This window comes from Zalophus californianus, chromosome 9, assembly GCF_009762305.2.
Source record: "Zalophus californianus isolate mZalCal1 chromosome 9, mZalCal1.pri.v2, whole genome shotgun sequence".
Classification (NCBI taxonomy): domain Eukaryota; kingdom Metazoa; phylum Chordata; class Mammalia; order Carnivora; family Otariidae; genus Zalophus; species Zalophus californianus.
In genome coordinates, this window is record NC_045603.1 from 5,613,199 (window position 1) to 5,639,673 (window position 26,475).

A 26,475-nucleotide genomic window follows, 5' to 3' on the forward strand; every position below is an offset into this window, starting at 1 on the left:
AGAAGACCCTCTCCGGGCCTCGGGTTCCTATCTGTAAAATGGGAATAATCAGGGTGGCTGTCCATGGAGTGTGGTCCCTGGACATTGAGGGTGCAGCGAGGGGGGTAGGGGCAAGCTGGTCCCGCCTCCTGACGGGTCTCTGTCTCCTGGGGGCCGGTAGGGCACAACCAGGCACGCGCACTGTCGCAAGAGCCACCAGCGCGGCGAGCGCTACCCTTAGGAAGGCCGCAGCACGTGCGCCGCGCTGCACCCACATTCTTCCCTTCATCCCGACCCCAGGCCCCGCGCCGCTACTCTTGGCTTTTACAGGCCAGGGTGTCTGCCTTTCACAGGCCACGCGCTTGGACGCGGTTCCGAGGCACCAGTCCGACCGCCACCTAGCGCGGAGGCCACGTCACAGACGCCCGCTTCCACGACGCCCTCGCCAGGGCACTCTGCGGGTTCCCGCGTCCAGGGCACAGGCTTCCGGCGGAAGTTCCACCCACGGGGGCGGAGCACCAGGCAAACCTCGTCACGCCCCTCCAGTTACCGACTTAGCCAATCGGGGCCTCGCTTCTTGCTGGGTGCTCAGACCCCTCCTCCAATCAGCGAGTGTCTTCGTTGCTCGGGCAACAGCGTCCTAGAGACGGCGGGTGGGCTGGGTTTCTGTGGCCGCGCGGCCTCGGGGTCCGCGCGCTGTGCAGTGGCCCGGCGAGGTGGAGAAGTGAGAAGGGGGCTCGGGTAAGGCGGCGCGGCCTCGGCGTCCCGACCCCGCGCGCTAGCCGAGGGCAAGAAGAGGGTCGGGGCGGTTGGGGCTCTGAGGGTCCCACAGCCAGGAGGAGGCTGCTGCTCACCCCCCGGGGACACGGAGCCTCCCGCCTCAAACGTGCCATTGGGCCGGTGACCTCGCTTATCCGTTCCGCACGTGTGTCTGTCACCGTCGTAGGCTCTGGCGCTACTGCGGCCAGTAGTGCGGACCCCGTCCCCTGGGCTGACGTCATATTTGGGGAAGACAGACCCCGACGTGGAAGGTGGTGACCTCTTCTTCCCCGGATCTGTGGAGGTCACACGGGAAGTCTGTGGCAATGCCTTCGCTCCCTCCAGTTTACAGAATGTTTCGTGTCCCTTATTTCATTAGTCCCCACGGCGACCTCAAGGGTCATTACTTTCCCCTTGTAGACGGGGAGCTGCACCCTACAGCGTGAAGGGGATTGTCCAAGCTCACACAGCTAGGAAGCTGCAGAACGGGAATTCAAACCCGGCACTTAAAATGCCTGTTAAAAAAAAAAAAAAAAATCTCTGGTCTTTTCTAGAACATCCTTTGTCCTCAGACCACACAGAGTTATCCTTGCCTTCCTCGGAAGTTTTGTCTGGGAAGTGCTTTGTGAGATGTTCTGTTGCGCAGAGCGTACTTAAGATCATTGGCTGAGGTACCCCTGTCCTTCCCTTCTTTTCCTCTTCTTTCCTTCCCTCCTAAAAATCTTTGCCTCTTAGAACGCCTCGTCCCTATTAAGAGGACTCTTACTTCTCTCTCAAAAAGAGTAATTTAATAATGTGTCTTGAGGCCTAAATGTGCCCCTAAATGGGTGGACTTTCAGAAGTGCTGTAAATGAACTTGACTCTCACACACGGTAGTCCCTTCAACTCTGTCTTTTACCCATTGTCTTCAATGAACATGTACTTGGGTTAAGTTGCCGGGGCGGGGGGGGGGGCATTCAAAAGTGGAATAGGCATGGCCCTTGGATTATCTGGGAACATTGCCTCCCACTCGACCCTATTGCTGGCTTCTTGAGGGCACGTGGGTTATTTTAGTGATTTGTGCTTTCCCTTTCCCTCCACCTTCAGTTTGGTGCTTGGCTCATTGGAGCTGCTTGCAGAAATTTGTCAAGAAGTGCTTACTTGAGACTTTAAATTTGCTCTCCAAACTTTGGCCTTTTCCTGACTTTTTGCAGCCATCCACCTGATCCCGCATGCACAGAGATCTCTCCAGCGCGCACCTTGTGACTCCTGCGGCTGACTGGCACATGGAGACAATACAACTTCCTCACAGGTGTGTATCGAGAGGGAATGTTGGTGGTTAGCAGTCGCTGAGGGTCCCCGAAGGTCTTCCGGGATGGCTCCTTCGCCTGCCAGGATGGTCCACTGCGCCGTACGGTGCACCTGAGAAAGTGCGAGAGAGACAAGACGCTAACACTGGCCCTCCTCCCTTCCAATACCACAAGTGAGCTGACCTTTTTGTCAAGTATATTTAGATGTAGGCTTGCACGCACCATCATGGAGATTGGGTGCTTGTAACTCTTAACTGTTAGTACACCTTCAACAAAATGTTATCCAGGATAGCCACACCATTCGGAAGAGGAGCTCTAAAGGAAAGGGATACGTTGAGAAAAGTCTGTGAACAGAGAGAGCGTATGAATATGTGTTCTGCTTCCGGCCCTGAAGAACTTCGTGTTCTACCTCTTTGTCTCTTGGTTTTGACCTTTTACTGTCTCTTTCTTGGTTTACTTTGTTTTGGGAGCTTTGGTTGTTTTTCTTCTCCTGCATCTATTTGTGTGCAGTTTTATGAACTCTACTTCTGCTACTAGGCCTACAGTGACCACTGCGACCCCTGGGCTAGTACTTACCGAGCACTTACAGTGTTCCAGGCACAACCCGGGGGCCTCATATTCATTTTTAAGTTTAGTCCTCACCGCCTGCTTCCAAAAAAGAACAGTTGCTTTCCCCATTTTGTAGATGAAGCAAAAGGGACTCAGGGAAGTTAAGGGCCTTCCAAGCAGAGAAATGGTAGAGTGTGCTTTCTGCCCCAGGATTGCCTGATGGTAGAACCCTCTGTGTGCTTGACTGGTGCTCTAGCACTCAAATATATACTCCCTACGTCCCCTAAAGCTTTGAGATGACTCCTAAGAATACATATAATATGGTAAAATAAACACATTTTATCAGGATCATGAAGACTACAAATAGAATAGGAAAGTAACATCAGCAGGGGGAGAAAATACTCAGATTGTCCATAATGGTTAATATAGTTGGGCTGCAAATTTAGCTGCGAGCTTCTTGTTCACTCAAGAAAAAAGAAAATCAGAGAGAGAGAGGAATCGAATTTATTTTGTCCAGGCAAATAAGACATTTTTTTTAAAAAATTTTATTTATTTATTTGAGAGAGAGAGAATGAGAGAGAGAGAGCACATGAGAGGGGGGAGGGTCAGAGGGAGAAGCAGACTCCCTGCCGAGCAGGGAGCCCGACGCCGGACTCGAATCCAGGGACTCCAGGATCATGACCTGAGTCGAAGGCAGTCGCTTAACAAACTGAGCCACACAGGCGCCCCAAATAAAACATTTTTTTAAAAAGATTTTATTCATTTGAGAGAGAGAAAGAGCGAGAGCAAGCGAGGGGACAGAGAGGGATAAGCAGACTCTGCACTGAGCACAGAGCCCAATGTGAGGCTTGATCTCATGACCCTGAGATCATGACCTGAGCCTAAATCAAGAGTCAGGACGCTTAACTGACGGAACCACCCAGGCAGCCCCAGGCAATAAAGCATTTTAATTCTTCTGGAAAATTAAAGCTTTTTCTAACATGTAGGTCTTATTACCAAAGCCTGGGCAGGGGGGGGCACCTGGGTGGCTCTGTCGGTTAAGCGTCTGCCTTCGGCTCAGGTCATGATCCCAGGGTCCTGGGACGGAGCCCCGCATCGGGCTCCCTGCTCCGCGGGGAGTCTGCTTCTCCCTCTGACCCAACCCCCTCTTGTGCTCCCTCCCTCTCACTCTCTCAAATAAATAAAAAATCTTTAAAAAGGAATAAAAGAACTCTGAATGGTAACCATTTTCAGTAACACAGTCTCCATTTTATTTCCCGGGACGTTGTAAATGCTGTTGTCCTGTCCCCCGTCGGTTCCAGTCATGTGCTTGCTCGTTGGCTAGCAGCTGTTCCTTGAGCACCTGCTGTACGCCACCGCAGTGACGGTCATGTCACGGTCCTCCTCTTGGTGCCTCTGCCCTGTCACCTTCTACGGCTGGGTTTTATTCTTGACTGACTCTGCTTTGCCCTCCTTTGTGGTTTTATGAAACCCTGAGGGGACGCTCACCACCTGCACTGTAACTGTCCGCCAGTTTCTGCGCCTCTGACAAATGTTCTGTACGTTCCCAGGACCCGAAAAACGATAGCAGCTGCCAAGTAGTGAGCACAACCTGTTCTGTGTCCGGCGCTTTAGATACGTCATCCATGACCCTTCTGCAGCCTGGACGGCATGGCATTTGACCATTTTTGGTTCACTAGCCCTTTGAGAAGCTGGTGAAAGCAATATATCCTCTCTCTAGAAAAATCACATCACAACACTTTTGCATTTAATCCCAGAGGGTTTGATGATCTATAGAAGCACACGCGTGGGGCACATCCCTAGATTCCAGGTTAAGAATACTTGCTTCAAAGAGAGATGTTATTTCTGTTTTGCAAATGAGGAAACTGGGTCAGGAGGAGGTTCATTAACCTGCGAGTCGGATGGTAGATGGTGGAACGAATTTGACCCCAAGTCTTCTTGACTCTAAACTCTTTGTTTTTTCCATTGTCCAAAAGTGTAGATGTTTTATAAATGGCTGAGGGGGTGTATGGAAGGCTAAAAAGGGAACTTTATAGGGTATGTGTCCCAAAATATGATAAAACATCCATATGATATCAGATTAGACAGGGAGAAAGATTTTTCTCAAGTATTCGGATTTAACTGCCAAAATCTTTTGTGTTGCTTGCAACTTTTTCCAAGTGACAATCTCTCCCCCCCCCACCCCATGATACCAGTTCCAACAATTTTTGCTTCTGATGCCATTTCTGTTTGGCTGCACATATTTCTTACTCTCGTGTTGAATTATGTTTTCTCTGGATGCCAAGGCAGATGGATGGCACTTTTGTTATGATTCTGATATAAATAGCATCTGTTAAAAACTGGACATTAATACTTATCTGGCAAATAAACAACTGTGTCAGAGAAATAGCCCTCTAATTGTGTTTGTCTGTGACTAAGAAGTGTATTTGATGGTCAGTGACTTGGTGCTTGTGTGGGGGCATTGGTTTTATGAGCCTTCTTAATTTCTACCTCACCAAGTTCTGAAGTAATTTTTTCATTAAGATTTTATTTTGAAGTAATCTCTACACCCAACATAGGGCTCGGCCCCACAACCCCGAGATCCAGAGGCACATGCTCCACCGATAGAGCCAGCCAGGCGCCCCTGAAGTCATTAATGAGTGTCTCAGAGTTCTCTTTATTTGGAGAGCCTAAACTGTGGATGGCGTGAAGCCAGAGATGACCTACAGAACTTGTCAAGACTGCCGTGCTCATGCCCAGGGCGCTCTTTAGCTTCCAGAATCAAGGATAAGATTAGCCCAGCCTTCTTGCCCTCGCAGTATTAGGTGTTGTCCGCTGTGGTCCATCGAGAATAAAGCTGTGTTGAGTGTGAAGCGGTGACGACATCAGCTCATCCCTCCACTGGAGGGGCTCACCAGCCAGCAGGGGCCACAGATAAACAGCCAACAGAAAGGTCTGGAAGCAGAGAATCAGAGTGCACAGAGTAGTAGGTCTAGAGGCGATGGCCCAGGAGGTGCTAATACTTTTACTTCATACTTTGTGTCCCACCCGGCCTCACAGCAAAGGAATGGAATTACAGTAACTTTGACCTTTTTGTCCTTTTCTTTATTAAATAAAACAACTCACAAAACTATGAGACTGGATTCTCTGTAAAAGCATGATTAGTTTCGGTTAAGGAAGATAGGAAGGAAGGCCTCATGAAGGAGGGACTGCGCCCTCCATCTCAAAAGGTGAATTGCAGTGTGCAGGCAGGAGAGGTGGAAGGAAATCCTGGCAAAAGCATGAACCAGAGCTCAGAGGTGGGGAAGGACATGGCCCCTGTGGAGGGCTATGTGAAAATACAGGCCGTATGGAGTGCTGGTATCTGGTGGTCGCTCAGGGCCAGGTTACTAATGATGGGAATGAAGGATCTTACCCCCACAATGAAGGGTTTAACTTCAGGTGGATGCTCTGGAGAAGTCTTGCATTTTTTTTTTTCTTTTTTAAGCTTAAATAATTTTCAACTCACAAAAATGTTGCAGAATCAGTAGAGAAAGTTCCTTTGTGCCCCCAGTCTTCCCACCACCCCCAGGGATAACATCGTACATAGGCTCGGAATAAGGACAGCAGTTGTAACTAAAGCACAGACTGGATTCAGGTCTCACTAGTTGGACATGAGCTCATTTTCTTCTCTCAGCACATTGTTCTGGGAGATTCTAACACGTGTAGTTCTGCATGGCATGTTTTTAAGCCAGGGAGTAATACAACTGTATCTGTGCGTTAGAAAGATAGATCATGGCGACGGGGAGGGGTGGGCGGGTGGGGCAGGGAATAGATTGAAGAGTGCTTTGCAAGTAAATTGACAGGCCTTGCCAACTGCTCAGAAAGGGAGCTGGAGGCCAGAGTCAAAGGCAGGAATTTCTGCCTTGACTTACCAAGGTTCAGGAGTGGAAACAAATTCATTCATTCACTCAGTGAGTTTGAACACCCCTAACCGCTAGTCCCTGGCCCAGGATCTGGAGGTATACTGATGACATAAATTAACTTGGCCCTTGCTTTTTTGGAATGCAAAGTCTACAGAGACAGGTATTAACTGAATACTCATGAAGCTAAGTAAGTCATTATAAACTAGGCTAAGGCCTATGAAGGACAGCAGAGGTCGTTGTGGAAGTGTGTAATGGGGGCATGGCCTAGTGTGGGGGCGCCAAAGAAGCCTCCCTGAGAAAGTGTCATTTGAACTGACATCTGTGGCATTGGTTTTGGGCAGCACTAGCAGCCTCCCCTGCAACCTTTCCAGCAAGGCAAGTTCTCAGGTCCCACCTTCCCCAAGATCTAGATCTACGATTGGGATCTGGAACTGGAGCCCAGCGATTTGTTCCTAACAAGCCCTCTGGGTGATTCTGATGGACACTCAAGTTTGAGAACCACTGATCTTTGCAAGGAGGAGACGTGCATTAGGCAGGGATGGGTGGTCTGGGGGCGGCGCACGCGCCAGCACACTCGGAAACAGCTTCCACGTAGGAAGGCCACATCAGAGGGACTGCCAAGGGTCACTGTGGCTGAGGCTCAGGGAACTGGGGGAGGGAGACGGATGGAGAAGCAGGCAAAAGCTGTCCTGCACGGCCTTGGGATACCATTAAGGATGTTGGTTTTAATTCTTAGGGCAATAGGAAAGAGGTGGAGTTTTTAAAGCAAGGAAGTAACATAAGGGCATCAGTATTTTAAAGTAATTATTCTGGCCGATGTGAGGAAACTAGAAGGGGACCACAGTAGGGTTACGTGTGTGATTGTGGTGTGTGTATGTGTGATTTAGATATGGGCAGATGAGTGGTGCTCATATTGTGTTGACATATGATCGCTTCCCTGGGAAACCTACAATTTAGTATGAATTCATGTAGAGGACCTGCCTGAGGTTTTGGGGGTTTTTTTTGTTTTGTTTTAAGATTTTATTTATTTGACAGAGAGTGAGCATGCGAGAGAGCACGAGCAGGGGGAGCAGCAGAGGGAGAGCAGAGAAGCATTGGGCTACTTCTGTGCTCTCCCTGCTCAGCAGGGAGCCCAACGTGGGGGGCTCCATCCCAGGACCTGATCATGACCTGAGCCGAAGGCAGACCCGCTTCACCAACTGAGCCCCCCAGGGGCCCCTACCTGAGGCGTTTGACACAATTCTCCAGTAGCTTGCAAAATCCACAGATTATTTTGGAGACCCGCAGGCTCCATCCTTGCAGCTTAATAAGGTAAATAAGAAAATCTGCCTGCCAATCTGTGCTCACTCATTGCTCTCTTATTTTTCAGAATCCACAAATTCAGAAGTAGTTAATTTTGAAGGAAATGAAACAAAATAGCACCAAAATGTGTGCTGCCACAGTCAACAGCACCAAATCCTGCAGCACCAAGGCCAGGTGAGCCGCTTTTCCCAGCTGGTGGGGCTGAAGGTGGTGAGTTGGCCTTGGCGTTACTGTGCCGGGCGTGAGGCCTCCCTGGAGAGAAAGTGCTGATCATGATCCTACCATCACTTCCTCCTGGTTTGTGTCATTCATGCAGCGCGCACATACTCAATGCTGATTTGGGGGCCAAAATGGTCTAGGAACGGACATATTTATCTTATCCACAAACATCAGCGTATACATTTTAAAGTTGAATGTTCTTAGTTCGGGGCTCAACGTGGCGACAGTTACTTGACAAGTCTGGGGCCATCAGAAGACTACTGGGCGGCAGTACAGGTTTTCCCGTGGCTGCACATGCTCCGTTCCCCCGATAGGTGGCAGCAGCGGCAAAACTTTCTCTCGCCGAACTCCTGCGGGAAGGCATCGCGACTTTCCCTTGCCAGCATCCTAGGACTTGCTGGGGCCCGCTGCACTATAAATAGGATGTGTTAAACGCTCCTTGTCTGCTCACAGGAGCTGGAGGAGAGAGCGTAATGGTTTCCAGCTCGTACATTTTAAAAGTGTGCCAGGGAAACAGTTTTTGAGATGGGAACAGCTGTGTGACAGCCGACGTGCGGTCAGTTCTTCTGACACTACTTGTTTGTTGCCTGTTGCCATATCTGTGCTCGTGTTAGGTGTGGTGGTGAGTCTGAGAATGGTCATTAGGTAAGAGTGAATTTCTGCGACACTTGCTGAAATTAGATTTTTGTGTCCAGGATTGAGAAAGCACATTACAAACAAAATGGTGTGAGCTTTTTCTTTAGGATCTGTGTTCCCGCTTATAGAAGGTATCACAAAACCACAACACTCAGTTCAGTCAAACTTAACATTCCTCCTTTTTTGGACCACGTAGTCAGATGTGGCCCCTGGTATCATGACGTTAATCATCTAATAGGGAAGACAGATGTGGGACAATTGTAAGAGTCTTGGGTGTTAATTGAGACCTTTCTGACATTGGTCACCAGTTCTCAGAAGGGGCGAAGAGTGAGAAATCAGGGGTGATGCAGAAATGCATCACTGGGAGGTGGGATGCACTGGGAGGTGGGAAAGAGGGAGATGACCATAAACGGGATCCGGAAGTAGAGGGACGTGTGTACGTGTGCATGTGTGTGTGTATGTGTTGGGAGGAGAATGCTGTTGAATGACAGGGCTGTGAAAATCCTTTATTCATTAATTTGAGAAATACTTCCGATTATGCGCCAGGTACTCTGGGGCTGTGGTTTCAGAGGTGTAAAAGCCCCATTTTATTTCATGGAGCCTGTAATCCAGCTTGTTATTTCCCAAACAAGAGTGTGACTCCCAGCCGTGGGGAGAGCGGTGCCAGGGAAGGACCAGTTGTGAGGAGAGGCCGCAGAGGAGCAAGCAGATGGGGTGATTGGGGAGACCTCTCCGAGGAGGTGATGGTCACACCTGGATCTGCAGATGACAGGAGTTCGCTGGGTGGGGAGAGGGACCGCTGGGCTGTGGGAGGCCAGGAAGGGAGAGGGAGGAAGCCGGAGCTAGGCCATGGGCTGCCTGGGGGCCCAGTAGGCATGTTCTTTCCAACATGCTTCGAGATGTTTATTAAAGAGCATTTAAAATAAAAGAGATCGCTGCCTCGCCCACGCCACATAGCTATTTTTGTCCCATCTTGTAGACGCTGTCCACAGGTGAAAACACATTTCTATATCATTGTGTTCATAGTGTCTACCCCACCATACCTCTTCTCTTAACATTGTCCTAAACAGGTTTTTATGTTTCAACATATTTATAATCATTATTTATACTACTCCGTTAAAGCATATTAATGTTGAGAGGTTTGTGTTAGATTTCGAATTTGATTTCTGAGTTCGTGTGGGTGTGTCTTGTAATGTGTATGTTGCTGGGGTAGGCTTGGAATTTCTGCTGCAAGAGAAGGTGTTGGTTAAAGTGAGGTTCTGGAGGAAGGTGAGAGCCTGTGTGGGGATGTAGGGAGAGTTTGAGGAGGGGAGACCCTTGGTGGAGGAAGCCTGTGGCTCAGACACGTGGGGCTACGGGCCCTGGAGGCAGGTCACTTTATAACCACAGATTTTTCTGCTAAATTGAATTCAGTTGACTGGCTAAATTGTTTTTTACGATACCCTATCATTTGGAATATATTTGTAAATCAGCTTGCATTCTTATAATCCCTATGTTTAGAACAGTAGACGAGGGGTTGCCAGCCGAGTCTAGGATATCGAGGGGAGTATGAGGCTGGGAGGGGGGAGGTGGCGTGAGCCCCGGAATCCTAATATTTGATTAGATTATTATGCAGATGATTTGCTTTTAATTTTCTACATGTTCTTTTGTGTAGGTTGCAGAATTACTAGACTGGCAAACACAAGGTATCCCTTCTTGAGTATTGACAGGTTTTCTTATTATTCTATCAATATATGCAAACTTCATTGCTCTTGTGTATTTGCTTATGTGAGAAGGCACACAAGTCACTCACGCACTTATGCAGGTGCATGCACGCACACGCGCATGTGCACACATACATACACACACCCCGGGTACAACTGGGCAAAAAGCCTAGCATTAAATTCAGCAGAGTTCAAGTCTGGGCCTCATGAGTGAACTTGGCTTTTCTCTCTGGTTTAATTTCTCTACCTCTAAAAGTATGGCTAATGGTATCTGACTTGAGAGGTCGTCACAAGGTTGATGATTAACTGATGGTCAGCAAAATAGATGCTCGGTTATTGCTAGGTGAATCTACTAGAATTGCTTCAGTGTAACAGTTGTGGTCTTTTACTTCATTTTGATATTAAGCAGGGAACTTTCCAGAGCCTCCTTCAAAAACTATAGACTCCTACATCAACTTCAGGGTCTCTCCTAAAGCACTGGTCTCAGCTTGTTAACGCACAAATGGCCGGGCCCTCACCCCCAGAGGTTCTGACTGGTTGGTCTGGGTGGGGCCTGATAAAATGCATTTCTTTCTTTCTTTTTTTTTTTTTTAACTTAAATTCAATAGCCAACACATAGTAAAACGCATTTCCATAAAGGTTCTAGAAGATGCTGATATTGCTGGTTCAGGGACCACATTTTGAGAACCACTCTTTTAAAGCTACATATGTGTCTGTGTGTCTGCTTCAACAGCCTTTTAAAAGGGAAAGGAAATGCATTTTAAAATAATGGTGTTAGTAACAATAAAAAACCATGTTATTTCTGCATGAGGAATCTACGGATGGACTAGCTCTTTTCCCCTTGAGGGGAACTGAGGATGGCGTCTCTAGGGAAAATTCCTGAACCCTGGAGAGAGAGAGAGTGATTTAGTTCACATTCTCAGCCACCCGAGGACAGGAAGTCACTGCGTTTCTACCTGCTGCATCAGTGTCATTGTCCATGCAGTGGGGATACCTTTTCTTGTACCTGAAAAACATGTGGCATTTTCCAAAACTCCTGAGTTATGAGCTGCTGGAGGTTGGGCAGTTCCTACTTCTCCTTCTGTCTTTCCACCCTCGCCTGCGCGTGGCCTGCTGCATTTGCTGAAGAATGAGTGAACCGCCGAGAGGATAGTTGCTTGGAAGATGTCGATACCGTGAATGTTCAGGTCGAACACCAAATAGGCTCCGTTGTCAGAACTACCTGGATCTGACTCTCTGGAATATTCACAGTGTAAGGAAGTCTCACTGGCTTTTGTGATCCTGCAATTGGTAGAAATTAGAACTGGAGAGGACCCAACAGGTCATCCAGACCATTCTCCCGCTGGAAGAGGATTATTCCCTGCCGTGTGCTCAGTAGCATGAGGAAGAATTACTTTTCATATGATTATTTTTTTTTCATGCTGTCTTCAACTAAGTGTTTCTTGAATTGAATCGCTTTGTATTCAAGTAATAAAATGCACAACAGGCAGTACATTTCTGGGTGATTATCTCACTCCTCAGGTGGTGTAATAAGGCACGAGGCCAAAGCCCTGGCATGCCTTATTGTTATTAGGAAGGGAATTTATGGATAAAATAAAGCAAGTGGTTATTTGCATCAGCAATAACCACAACCAGGAACGCAGTTACCAGCGGGTCCTCCCCATGTGCTTGCAGAGTGGGGTGAGGCAGGGGACGAGCGCTCCTCGCCAGCCAGGCAGCTCGGGGAACCAGAGACGTGCCACCTCCTGCAAGGCGCTTGTTAGGGACTGTGTAAAAAAGCAGCAGGAAGGCCTTGGTCATGGCAACCGAATGAACTTGACACCTGGGACGAGCTCTCCTCCCGGACCCAACGAACTTGACACCTGGGAGGAGCTCTCCTCCCGGACCCAACGAACTTGACACCTGGGAGGAGCTCTCCTCCCGGACCCAGCTCTGGGCTTCGCAGTGGCTCATGGTCCCGGGCACCTTGCTGGCCTGCTCCGAGGCTCAGTCTCCTCACCGGTGCAGTGGGAAGCGCAGTACGTGGCTGAGCATGAGGAGGCTTCGGTGCAGGGTTTTCATAAATCTTAAGCACGTTTCCTGGCTCCGAGTTAGTCCCCAATAAGTCCTTGTTGAATTAGAGCCATATTTTTTCCTTCTTTAAAGTTCTTCACGAGCTTGAGTTTCTGGTCTCTTTATTTCCTCCGGTCCGTCCAGTTATTTCAGTGATACCGAGGATTCCCATCATGGGCGGGGCTCCTTTCTGAGCAAGACGTGCACTGGCGTCCCTTCTTCTGGCACACACTTGCCCCTTCCTGTATCATGCTTGCTTTTCAAAACCCTGCCCCCAGTTAGATCCGATGCTCCACCTCCCCAGGCCTAGCTCTTGAGTTCATGTCCATGGAGCCCGGATGGGCTCTTATAGCTCCCTGCTGGTCATCCTCCTTCTACCACACTCCCCTGGCCTTCTCTTCTAGACGACTTTTCACTTTTCGTCCTCTCTCCTGAATCCTGGACGCCTCTCCCGTCCTCACTTGCTGCTGATGGCCTGACTTCCTGTTTCACGGAGGAAACTGACACGAGCCCCAGGGACCGCCCTACCCGCTCATCACCACGTCTGTGTCCCCCGCCTTCTCCTTTGTCATGAGCCATGGACCGACTGTGCTCCTAAAAAAGCCTCGTCCAGGAGATGAGATCCTGTCTCCACTGGTGAACCCGTGGACCTGGCAGCTTCTCCTTTCCGTCCGGCTTCATTATTCTTTGCCTAGCAAAGAATCGCTACTGGGAGTATTCACTCGTGCTCCCGATTCTCCTGTCTTAAAGACATTTCTTCCTTGACCCCCATCCCGCCCCAGGGACCACAGCGTTTCTCCGCTTTACGGCAGGGATTCTTTCCCTCTGAGTTTACCTGTGACTCACTTAGGCTGTCCCCGCAACTGCCCAGTTCCACCAGCGTGGTACTGGTTATCAGTACCACCTGCATGGCTTAATCCAAAGCGATTCTTGGTCCTTGTCTTCCGTGCTGATCACTGTAGCGTTTGACACACACCATCTCTCCCTCTTGAAACCTGTTCCTCACTCGGTGTTCAGGACACTCCAGTCTCCTGATTTGCTCCTTTCTTACCGGCTGCCCTTTTTCATTTTTTGCTAGTTCCTTCTCATCTCCCTGAACTCTGAAGGTTGGAGTACCCCAAAGCTCGGCTCTGGCATGTTTTCTCTTTTTACACCTGCTTTCTCGGTGGGCTGCCCTCATCGTGCCTTATGTCCATTATATGCGGACAGTCCCCACACTTGTTTCTTCAGCCCCAGTCTCTTCCTGCAGCTCAAGCTCATAAACCCCACTGCCAATTCAGTATCCCCCCCACCCCGGGGAGATCTAACAGACATCTCCAACTTAACACGCGCAGAATGGAACTCTTGATCTTCTCCTCCAAACCTGTCCGCCTGGGTCTCTCCCATCTCAGTTAATGACCACTTCTTCCAGCCTTTCTCCTACATGCCAAATCAAATCTGTAAGAAAATCCAATTGGCCGTGCCTTCAGAACATATTTAGAATCTGACATTTCCCAACACTTTTACCAAAACCAACTCACCATCTTATCTTCTCTTGCATGCATAATTTCAGTGCCCTTATAATTGGTCCCCCTGTTTCCTCCCCTGCCCCTTTAAGTCTGTTCTTGACATATAGCCAGAGGAATCCTCTAAATGTGAAGGCAGATCATAACCCTGTACATAACTCTCTTCTCCATATATAACCCTCCAGTCGCTTCACATATCACTCTCGGAGAGAGCCTAATTGTCACAGGAGCCCACTCAGTTTTCCTCCGTCTGGCCTCCTGTTGCCTCTTTGTCCTCTTAATGACATTGTTCCCTTCCTGGTCTCTGATCTGTGCTCAATGTCATCTGTTCTCTTCCTCTGCTCCATTTATCTTCACAGTACTTATTGATTTGTATCATTTACTTAATTATTGTTTGTCTTCCAGTACTAGAATATAAGGCCCATAAGATCCATGATTTTGCCAGTTTTGTGATTGACCCCCAAACTTTGAGAGGGAAACTTAATAAATGTGTTTTGACTCTATGAACACATACCAAGCCATGTTCTTCTAGAAATTCACCCATGCTATGATTCTGGGTTTCAGTTAAACTTACCTGGTTGAAGGAAGATGTATGTGGGGCTCTGCTGTCAGCCTCACATGGCTTCAGCCCTGGTATGGTCCCTGCCCACAGAGACCTGTGCAAATGAGACTGGTCTAGAGCAATACCATGCCTGGCAATCAGGGACTGCCCAAAAAGAGGTAGACCAGAGCACCAGCCAGTGTGTATTTCTTACACATTAAAAAAAAAATCTGATTCATTTCTTTAACTCTGTAAACTCGAGATTCTTAAAATCTAGGGCTCTAGAGCTATTGCCTAGTTTGATTCTTTATACTGAAATAGTGCCTTACACATCCATCTATTTTTGAATATTAAATAATTATGCACTTGCATTTAAACCTGAAGTCTAGTAGGGAAAAATTCTCTTCTCTTCTCTTCTCTTCTCTTCTTTTCTTTTCTCTTCTCTATAACTTCCTTGTAGAGCTAGAGCTGGATGCCTTTTATTTCCCTTTCTTACCTAATTGCTCAGCTAGAACTTTCAGTACAATGTTGAATGAAGTGGTGAGAGCAGACATCCTTGTGTTGTTCCTGATTTTAGGGGGAAGACTTGCAGCTTTTATTCTTTTACCATTGACTGTTGGTTTTTCATTGATGCCCTTTGTTGGGTCAAGGAAGTTCCCTTCTATTCCTAGCTTGTTGAGTGTGTTTATCATGAAACAGTGTAAGGTTTGTGAAATGCTTTTTCTGCATCTATCAAGACGGTAATGTTTTTTCTTGATTGTATTAATGTGGTGTATTACAGTGATTGATTTATATGTTCAACCACCCTTGAGTTCCTGGGATAATCTTACCTGGTCATGACATCTAATTCTTTTACATTTTGTTGAAGATTTTTCCTATATTCATAAGGAATATTGGTCTTTAGCTTTCTTTTTTTCTGATGTCTTTGTCTGGATTTGGTAATACTAGTCTCAGAATGTTCTGGGAAGTGTTCCCTCTTGTTCTGTTTTTTTTTGGAAGTTTCTGAAGGATTGATTTATTTTACTTATTCTTTATTTTTTTTAAAGATTATATTTATTTATTTGAGAGAGAGACAGAGAGAGTGACAGAGATAGTGAGAAAGAGCACGAGCAGGGAGGAGAGGGAGAAGCAGACTCCCCTCTGAGCAGGGAGCCAACATAGGGCTCGATCCCAGGACGCCAGGATCATGACCTGAGCTGAAGGCAGATGCTTAACCGACTGAGCCACCCAAGTGCCCCTTACTTACTCTTCTTTAAATGTTTGGTAGAACTTACCAATGAGCAGGTAGTTTTTTGCAGGAAGTTTTTGACTTCTGGTTTAATCTCTTTACTTGGTGTAGGTCTACTCAAATTTTCTGTTTCTTCTTTAGTCAGTTTCAGTAGCTTGTATCTTTCTAAAAATTTTTCTGTTTTGTGTAGATTAGCTAATTTGTGGGCATACGATTGTTCATTGTATTCCCTTATCCTTTTTGTTTTTGTGAGGTCAGTAGTAATTTTCTTTCTTTCATTCCTGATTTTAGTACCTTGAGTATTTCTCATTTTTTTCTTGGAGAATCTAGGTAAAAATGTGTCAGTTTTGCTGATCTTTTCAAAGAACTACCTCTTCATTTTGTTGGTTTTCTCAATTTCATTTATTTCTGCTCTTATCTTTATTAGTTCCTTTACTCTGTTTAGTTGGGATTAGTTTATTTTTATTTTTCTAGTTTCTTAGGGAAGAAGATTAAGTTATTAGTTTGAGGCTTTCTTTTTTTAAAAAACATTGTAGGCATTTACAGCTATAAATTCCCCTCTAAGCACTACATCCCATAATTTTTGGCATGTGTGCCTTTGTTTTCATCTCTCCAAAAGTATTTGCTAATTTCACTTGTGATTTTTTTTCCCCTTTGATCCACTGGGGTTAGTTAAGAGTGTGCTATTTAATTTCAGTGTATTTGTGAATTACTCAATTTCTTTCTGTGATGGATTTCTAATTTCATTCCAGTGTGGTTAGAGAACAAACTTTGATTATTTCAATATTTTAAAATTTATCAGGACTTGTTTTATGTCTTAACATATGATTTATCCTGAAGAATGTCCCATGTACACTTGAGAAGAATGTATATTCTACCATTGTTGAGTGGAGTGTTCTTTAAAGGCCTGTTAGGTCTAATTGGTTTATGGTGTTGTTCACGTCCTCTGTTTCTTTGTTGATCTTTATAGTTGTTCTATCCACTATTAAAAGTGGGCATTGAAGTCTTCAGATGTTATTGCTCAAGTGTGTTTCTCCTTTCAGTTTTTGCTTCACGTGTATTGGGTCTCTGTTATTAGGTGCGTATGTGTTAATGTTACCTTCATTTATTCTTTCTCTAATACTCTCCTTTTCTTTATGTAAATTTGCATTTCTGACCTATATCATTCTTCCTTCTTTCTGAAGAATTTAACTTTTTTTTTTTTTTTTAAAGCAGTCTTGCTGGTGACACATTTCCTCAGTGTTTGTTTGTCTAAGAAAGTATTTATTTGCCTTTAACTTTTAAAGGAAAATTTTGCTGGATGTAGAATTCTAGGTTGGTGGGGTTTTTTTTTTTTTCTTTCTACACTTTAAATATTTCACCCCACTCTTTTCTTGCTTGCATGGTTCCTAAAGGTAAGTATGTATGGGCCTTTCTTTCTTTCTTTTCTTTTTTTTTGCATGTTTCATAAATTTTTTGTTGGAAACTAGACATTTTAAATAACATGGCAAAAATCATATTCTTTCCACTTTTCATGTTTCATTTACTAACTTTTCTAACCTAACTTTATTATAAAGTCTGTATGTTTTGTTCTGGACAACCCCTGAAGTGTCTGACTGGTTAGTTGAGTGGTCAGCTCATGACTGGACAGAGATTTCCTTAAATGCCTGCAAACAGTAGTCTTCCAGTCTTTGTGTGTGCTGGAGCTTCCTTCAATCCTCTGCCAGGCAGTTTACAACCCTTCCTTAGGTTTCACTTCCTGCTTGTACAGAGCCTCAAAGTCAGCCATAGGTGAGAGTGTAGGGCCTGCCCAGTTCTTTCCTGAACAAGCCCACAGCCCTCGGGCACGCTCAAAGCCCCTGTGGGCATCTCATTCTCCAGATTGCCCTTTAAAGGTTTTTGGTTTACGTTTTAAATAGTCTATTATTTGCTCCATCTATTATCTACTGCCTCAGGCAGCTAGAAGTTTAGACAATAGTTGCATCTGATTTTTTTCAACAAATGCCTTTTGACAGTTTCTGATAATGGGGCTTGAAGGAGCTCCAACCCCATTCTGCCCTTTCCAGTGACAGGCAGACTGCTGGGTTTTCACTGAAATTGCAAGCTTTTTTCAAGGCTACTACTGATTTGGGGGCAGGGGCAGGTGGGGACAGGGGAAGTTGAAATGCCACAGAACTTGGTGTGCATACTGAGATTCTGCCATATTTCATGAATAAGGGCTCCCTAGATTGCTGCAAACCTTTGGTTAATTTCCAGAGTTCTGAGTTTGCCAGTTTTCTTACCTTACTTTCATGGAGGAGAGGATTTTCAGAGGTCCTTACTGCACCGTCTTTGGTGTTGTTGTCTCTTGCTCTGCCTCTGACAGTGATGGATATGCAGTGAGAGCATAGAGAATCCAAACTTTCCACCTTTACTGCCCACCAAAGAAATGAGTCTGTGGTAGTCAAGACACAGATGAATTTTCCTATCCAAGAACGTCCTTATTTTCTCATTTTTGAAAATTATCGGATCTGCTAAAAATGAGTCTAAAATCATGATTTTGTGTTTATTGTAAGAATAGTTTTTGAAACATTGGCAAGAAGGTCATGACTAGCACTTTTAGAGTTTCTGGCTGTCCTTTCAGAAAAGGACAGGAGGTTGGCCACCTTTGTAATGTATGTTTGAAGATAATGTAATCTGTTTTCTTTTATGTCACAGGGATTTAATGTACAAAATGGCGAGTATACCAGATTGGCATACTTCGTATCCTCACACACGAAAGTTCATGAATTTAAGACCTCACTCTTCACCATGTAGAGTGTATTCAAGGACCAGTTTCCAAAATATGTTTAGACCTTCCTCTTCGGGTGAGTATCATGAAGAAAAAAACACTAACAGTAGATATCACTTAGGTATGTTTAGTATGCACCAGGCTCTGTACAAAAGCTTCACGTGTCATTTAACCACACACAATAGAGATACAAAATCGATTGTATTACTGTCCCTATATTCTTTATGGGGAAACTGAGACAGAGGTTGATTAAACCACTTGTCCAAAAGTTGCATAGTTTTAAAGAGGCAGGGACAGGATTTGAACCCAGTATGTGACAAGAACTGTCGTAAGTACTGAGGATAAAGAGGTGGGTCCAGTAGAGGGTCTGCCCTGGAGGCGCTCACACTTTTTAACTATGGTGTTTTCTACTATACCTCCTCACTTAGTTTTTCTTAACCAGTAGACAATTTTTTTTGAGCAGTTTTAGGGTTACAGAAAAATGGAGCTGAAGTGTGGAGAGTTCCCAAACACCCCTTCACTCCCTACCCCCAATGTCCCTCATTAATAACATCTTGCTTTATCAGTGAGGTGCCTTTGTTATTGTGGATGGGCCATTATTGATCCATTGTCATCAACTAAAGTCTACAGTCTACAGTAGAGTTCATTCTTTGTGTTGTATATTCTCTGGGTTTTGATAAACATTTAAGGACATGTATCCAGCATTATGGTATCACACAGAATCATTTTACTACCCTAAAAATCCCCCGTCTTCCACCTATCCATCCCTTCCTGCCCCTAGTCTGGACAACCACTGGTCTTCTTACTGTCTCCATAGTTTTGCCCTTTCAGAATGTTCTAGAGTTAGACTCATACAGTTATGTAGCCTTTTCAGATGGGCTTCTTTCCCTTAGCAGTGTGCACTTAAGGCTCTTTCCTGTCTTTTATGGTATAATATCCACTTTTTAATCTCTGAATGATGTTCTCTTATATGGATGTACCATAGTTCACTTATCTCTTCACTACTGAAAGACATTTTGGTTGCTCTCATGTCTTGGCAATCATGAATAAAACTGCAGTAAACATTTTCATACAGGTTTTTGTGTGGATATAAGTTTTAAACTCATTTGCATCTCTCAGTTTTAAAGCAATAAAATTTAACATAATAATTTCCCCAAAGTATATGTCATTTCTTCCCGCCCTCCATCTCTTCCTTCTTTCCTGAACATTTTCTGAGCCCCAGTATGTGACAAGAACTGTCATTAGTACTGAGGATAAAGAGGTGGGTCCAGTAGAGGGCCTGCCCTGGAGGCACTCACAGTCTAGAGAGGGGGCTAAAGAATTTTAGTTGCGTGAGACAAATGCTACTGGAACAGAAGCGCGTGCGCAGCGAGCATGGTGGGTGCACATCCCGAGGCACCAGGCAGCCTCCAAGGGGACAAAGGCAAGGATACACTGAATTCTGCCTTGTGAGGGGGGAAGGCATTCCAGTCAAGTCATACTGGACACTGTTGCTTCCTCACTGGGCAAAACTTGAATCTTGCGGTCACGGACGTCTTCCAGGGAGCCTGGAAATACAGACCTCTGGATGGCTGACTGTATCCCCAGATTTCAGGGTCTCTGGTTCCAAGGGAGGAGGGAGAAATGGATAGTGGGTGTCGGCTAGCAGCTTCCAACACCTTTCAGCAGCTCCATGTGTACAGTGTACTTTGGACACATCTCAGTTTACCTTTGGCTCCCACAGAGAAGTCTGGGGTGAAGTGGCATTGCTGGGTCAGAGGGCATCCCCACTGAGGCTCTTGATGAGCCCCACCGCATTGCCCGTTAGAAGTTTGTGCCTGGGCATCCCCACAAGTAACATTTGAACGTGTTTGTCTCTACGTATCCTAACACAGAATATTCTCTCTTTACATCTTCTCCATTTGATACGCAAGTGCAATATTCTGTTGTGATTCCATTTGCCTTTCTTTAACCATAAAGGTAACTTTGGTCCTTCAGTTTGTCAGCTTTCTGTCTGTCTTTTGTGAGCTGCCCATTGATATCCTCTGCCCATTTACCTGCAGTGGGTCTGTCCAGTGATTCGCAGGAGCTCTCTCTGTACGGAAGATACTAATCTTTCATCTGCCTTACATGCCATCATCGTCTCTTTTTCCCTTTTGTCATTTGCCTTCTATTTCTACTGATGGCAATTCTCAATACTGAATTATTTTTTCTTGTTTAAATTAAAAGTCTCCTAGCACCATTTGTCTCCCCAAAGGTAATCACCGTGAAGTGTTTGGCTGGTCTCTCTCATGCACGCACGTGTATGTGGAGGTGACGTGTTTGTATAACTCACATATTAAATAAGCACCGCTCACGGGGTAACCACAGATATGAGACACCTGATTTCCATTTACAGTGTTTTTTGCTATATGTTCAAATGTGAAGAATTTCTGTTGACCTGACTTTCTATTCACTAGGCTTTTCTTCTATCACGTTTAGTCTGGTGTTAAGCAGATCAAATGAGCTTTTCACTTCTGATACTGTATTTTTAATTTCTAGCCTTGCTGTGTGCTTTCAGAAACAGTTTCCTTTTCTCTGCTGAAAGCCCTGTACATGCAGCGCATTGTCAAGTTTTCCTGTAATCTCTTGAACATGTTTACTGTTCTCGTCTTAAATACCTGATCATTTCCCCATCTGTTCTCTCTCCGGATCTTCTGACTGTTTCGTGCTCTTGATTAGGTCACCTCTTCTCATTTCATTTGTCTTGCAATTTTAAAAAAGATTTAATAGCAGACATTAGTGTGAAGCCCAGTGGAAAGAGAAGGTACTAGTCCGGCCAGGAGAGGGAACACCTCTTCTCTCAGGCTTCACGTGAGCTGGGCAGGCACAGGTTCATCTCCAGACGGAGCTGTTCTCGACTTGGTTGCAGTTGCCACTGGTTTCAAATACTTCCCTTCAACAGGTCTTGACATCTGAGCCCTGCTGAGATTCCAGGCCTTTCTATTTCCTTCCGGGTTGGCATACCTGGGAGAGCGCTCTGCTTTACAGCCCCCCTGCTGGTTTTGGAGGATCTCTGGGGGGGTTCTCTTTGTCCTCTGGCCCAGCTCCTAGTTTCCAGCACCCTAGGAGGCTTTTCTCCGCCCTGCCGCCCTGCCTCCAGGCTGCAGTGGGCCACTGAGGTATGTTCCGTGAAGCCCCGGGTGCCTTCGGAGGGGCTCTGTTCTCCGGCCCTGTCCTCAGCCTTTGGCGAGCAGCTTACACTCCCAGACGGGCCTGCCCTCCTGGGGCCACATCACGCAGCTCTGTGCCTTGCCCCCAGTTCTGGTGTGCCTCTTACGCCTGCAGGAAGGCCCCAGGGGCCCGGTGCAGACTCGGTCTGTGAACCCTGGCCTGCGAACCCATCACAACCTGTCCACATGTGGCCACTGAACAGCTGGTTCTTTTTTCCTCTCCCCAATCTAGAATGGATTTGCTTTACTTCCCCTGGCTCTGCAAAGATAAAGGCGTCCTGCGTCATTCCTCTCAGAGGAGTGGCTTACCCTTTCTGGGATTTAGGTTTTTTTGTGTCCCTCAGTTCTCTCAATGGGTTTAAAAACTATATAGTTTAGCTTATCTGACTTTTTCACATCGTGAGGGTGAGAGTGACAGTCTGTTGTGACTTTGTATATTCTAAACGGATATAGAAAATTTTGTCAAATTGCCCTCCAGGAAGATTATATCAATTTGTACTCCCACCAGCAGGTTATGCAAGTTTGGTTACTGCTTTCATTTTAAATCTGGGAAGGTGCATTAGGCACGTGAAAGAAAAAGTTTTCCTTCAAATGCCAATGAGTTTCAAACTGATATTTCTGATACATTTAAATTAGAATTGTTGATTGCAAAGATGGGGCTTCTTGGAAAGCAACTAAAAATATACTTGAAAAGTCTGAAGAAAGATTTTGAGGTAGACAGAAGTTAACAGGAGAGGGCCCCCCCCCCCCCCATGACCCTGGGTGCAGGAGGAGGAGCTCTGGGCTGGGTGGGCAGAGGGAGAAATCCTGTTCCCCAGCCCATGTGGAATCACGTGGCTCCTCCCTGTGAATCAGCTGCTTCTGAGAATCCCGAGACAGTCAGAAATGGAGAGAGGAGCATGGCAGGACCCCTGGGAGTCTTGTGGGAGATGTCAGTCTCTTCTCCCTTGAGCTGTGTACCCAGTCCTCTCCCCCGAGTCTGCCCCCTCCTAGGTGAGCTGCTGGCTCCACGTCCCTATGTATCATGAGTAACCAAAATGATAGCCCCATTGGGACTTCCCTCCTGAGCTCCAGATCAGATCTCCAGTGGCCTATCTAGACCTCTCTGCTTGGGCTTCATCTGCTGGGCATTTCAGACCTGAGCCAGCCAACCAGATCTCTTGATTCCTGGTGTTCTCCGTCTCAGTAAATGGCACCATCATCTATGTAGTTCTTTCAGCCCAGCCCCCAGTTATCCTTGGTTTCTTCCTGCCCTGCCCTGCTGAGCCAGTTGATCAGCAAAGCATTGTCTGCTCTGTGTCTAGCAGACTACCTCTAATCTGTCTGCACCCCCCGACACTCCCCCTTCCCCGCCTGACATCCAGGGCTACCACCTGGTTCAGGCCATAATCACCTCTTCTTGGACCCTTGGAATTGACTCATCTCTGGGCTTCTGTTCTCATTTCTTGCACCTCTAGAATCTACTCTCTACATGGCAGCCAGCGTGATTTGTGAACACAGGATATGTTAGAGATCACTGTCCTGCTTGAACTCTCTGGAGCCTTCCCGTTACATGTGGAGACAACCTCAGTCCTTGTGCAGGCACAGAAGCATCACCCACCCCAGTCTCAGCAATTTCTGCCTTCCGTCTCATGCAACACACGCATGTTCTGTCTACCCTGGCCTTTTGCTTTCCTGGACACATCAAGCTTATTCCTGCTCAAGGACCCTTTACCTGTTGCTGTGTTCCCTCCAGCTTCTTGTCTGACTGGCTCATCTTATCATTCTGGTTCAGTTCATCAAATACCTTGAGAGGACTTCCCAGATTTCTCCACCTAAAACAGCTCCCACCTCTCTCTGCCCCGTTCTTTCTTACTGTCTTATAATGTCTACCATTACCTTTATTCATTTATTTATTATCTGCTTCTTGTCTTTCCTCTCCCCTGCAGACTCTAAGCTGTGCAAGGGCGGATCTTACCTGTCTTGTTCTGTAGTCCTTCAGTGCCTAGAGCAGTGGCTGATAATACGACAGGTGCTCAGTAAATATTTTTTGAGTGAATGAATTCTACTTCCTTAAAAGTCAGTGTTTCATAGGGCTCCCTTCTCTTCCAGCATGGCATGTTTCCCCCATGGCTTCCACGTGGCCGGTTCCCACATCTGCACCTCCAGCGCCCCCCACTTCTGATCTCTAGATTTATGTGTTCACCTTTCAAATGGACATCCCCACTTAGAGATCCCAAACTGAACGCATTAACCTTCCCACAAACTTTTTTCTCTTCCATTCCAGCTATTTATTGTTGTATACAAACTCCTCCACACATAGAGGTTTGGAATCATTGATTTTGCTCATAGATCTGCAATGTGAGCAGGTCCCAGGGACAGCTTGTCTCTCTTCCAGGTGGTTCAGTGGAGGAGGTTCGAAGGCAGTGGGTAATGACACCTAGGGCTGGAATCATCGGAAGGCTGGCTCCCTCTGTGGGCTGGAACCTCAGCTGGGGTGTTGGCCAGAATGCCTACCTATGGCTTCTCTGTGTGACTTCTTGACTTCCTCATGGCATGGCGATTGGCATGAGTATCTTACAAGGACGAGGCACAAGCTGCAACACCTTTTGTGACCTCATCTTGGAAATCACATAGGATGATTCTGCCCTAGTTACAGGCCCACCCAGACGCAAGGGGAAGGAATATCTGCCCCACGTTTCGCTGGGAGGAGTGTTAGCCTGGCACTGCAGGAAGAGCCTGTGTGGTGGGGATCTTGTCATGGCCGTCTTGAAAAATGCCATCTGCCACGGCCTGCAGACCTTCCCTTTCTCAGCGAAGGGTGTCACCACCCACCCCAGCACTCACGCCACACGTAGGAGCTTTATCTCCTTCCACCACCTCCCCCTGCATGTCACATCAGGAGACTCTCTGGACTCCACCTGGGTTATTTCCGCTTCTCCTTTATCCACCCCTCCTTTCCCCTCCATGCCCGCCGTGCTAGTGTAGACCTCCACTAAGACTTGCCTGAGCAGGCTGTAGTTAACAACATGGCTCCATGCCATTCACTGCCCTCCCCGTTCTGTCCCTCCTACATGTGACGTCAGAGTGCAGTTTCAGAACAAAAATTGGGTGATGTCATTCTCTCGGTGGGAGTCCCAGGTTGGTGTCCCATGACCAGGGCACAAAGCTAGATAGGAGCACCGGGGATATGGCTTCTTCTGACTTTTGCAGTCTCATCTCTGAAGCTGATGCTCCTGTGCTTGTCCCCTCTCCCCTTCGCTTCGACTGGCCGTCCTCCATAGCACCCCCCGCTTCCAGCCCCTCTTGCTCTCGGGGACACCAAGTTCCAGTTGAAGTATCACCTCTTCCTTCTGAGCAGCTTTTCCTGAGACCTTCAGCCTGTCACCCCAAGCCAGCCACTGTCTTTTCTCCAGTGTGTCCTGGTGATATATGCCCCTCCCCAAGGAGGCAGTGGGCATTGTGAGCAAAAGGCATCCCCAGCACCCGAGGAGCTTGGCGAGCGTCAGGGAAGACAAATAGCTTGTGTCAGAAAGGTTCAATACCTAGATAAGAAATTCTCATTTGAAAGGAGATAATTGCAATCGTCCTTCCCTAGCTCCTGCTTGTGAATGAGTTTATAAAAGATGAAACAGTGCTAAAGACATTTAATACACATTCAGAATTTACAACGTCAGACAGAACTACTAAATAAATTGTGGTCATCAAGCCTTTGCAATCTCATAAATAGATAGAAGAGATTTACCAAACTACCTATATTTTTAGCCTCCTCTTTCTCTAGTAGGTTATAAAATATCAAAATGGAATAATCACATCTCCATGCTTATGAAACTGATCCATACCGTGAGTTGATTTGTAGTTACTGTGTTTCCTTATTTCTATAGCTGTTTCGTCTTAGAGGGGAGGGAAGCTGGGGGGTATCGGCTCTCCCCTGGTGACATGGGGACCTCTGGAACCTATGGCACCGTGGCCCCACTCAGCTGCTTTTCCTCTCAGGAAGTGCAGGCCTTCCGGAAGCTTATTTGGTGCCTTTTAACATTCTTTCATTATCTTTCAGGGGCTAGCCTTTCTCATCTTTTCTTTGTCTTGGAAAGGGAAATAATCTAAATTAAGAATTACATGTTTTCCCCTCAAAATTTGGCCAGGGGATGAAAAGTGAATATGATATTTTAAAGATTTACTTGAAATGATATTGTTCATAACTGAATTTTATTCCAGAATCCATGTTCTTTGCTTGTCATGCCACATGTCCTATATAGGGAGGATTATCTTTGCTCTATTTTTTGTTTTCACCACGATTACTCTCATTTTACATTGACCAGATTTTAAAGGTAAAAAATGACCGTAGATTTGCCATTGCAAGTCATGCAATGCTTAGATGTGTAAAGCGAAGTATAGTAGAAGAAATGGTGTTTTGGAAGTTTGTTGGATTCTAGTCCGCAGTGAAGTGATTTTTGGGATCTTTGCTTTAAGCATGTCTAATCAACAACTGTGTCTCTTTTATATAGCTATTGCAAATCCAATACTGTCCTTCTTAGATGTTAAACGGATTTTATTTCAAAAAATCACCGACAAAGGAGATGAGTTGAAAAAAGCCTTTCAGCTGCTCGACACCGGTCACAACATGACGGTGTCAAAGAATGAACTGAGAAGAATTATCACAACCTTCCTGATGCCTCTCACGAGAGAACAGTTTCAAGATGTCCTGGCTCAGGTACAGTATGCATGGCGACTTAGAATAACCCTAATATTGGGGCGCCTGGGTGGCTCAGTCGGTTAAGCGTCCGACTCTTTCTTTCAGCTCAGGTCATGATCTCAGGGCTGTGGGATGGAGCCTCCACGTCGGGCTCTGTGCTCAGTGGGGGGTCTCCTTGAGGTTCTCTTTGTCTCCCTCCGCCCTCCTTGCCCCT

At 46.3% G+C, this 26,475-nt stretch overlaps 1 protein-coding gene across 8 annotated transcripts in view; it reads left to right on the forward strand.

Annotated features, from left to right (window-relative positions):
• The first annotated feature begins 608 nt into the window (after positions 1–608).
• The window catches only part of EFCAB6 (EF-hand calcium binding domain 6), a 222,441-nt gene continuing 196,574 nt past the window's right edge, over positions 609–26,475 (forward strand). For 6 of the 8 annotated variants that reach the window (XM_027591704.2, XM_027591711.2, XM_027591706.2 and 3 more), the window contains exons 1-5: positions 609–720; positions 1,932–2,029; positions 7,830–7,936; positions 18,323–18,471; positions 26,074–26,279. In XM_027591704.2, coding sequence (XP_027447505.2) covers positions 7,866–7,936; positions 18,323–18,471; positions 26,074–26,279 — 426 coding nt within the window. In that variant the 5' untranslated portion in view covers positions 609–720; positions 1,932–2,029; positions 7,830–7,865. Of the gene's footprint in view, positions 721–1,931; positions 2,030–7,829; positions 7,937–18,322; positions 18,472–24,289; positions 24,420–26,073; positions 26,280–26,475 lie in introns of those variants that run through there. The other 2 variants (XM_027591710.2, XM_027591708.2) reach the window with 2 other exon arrangements.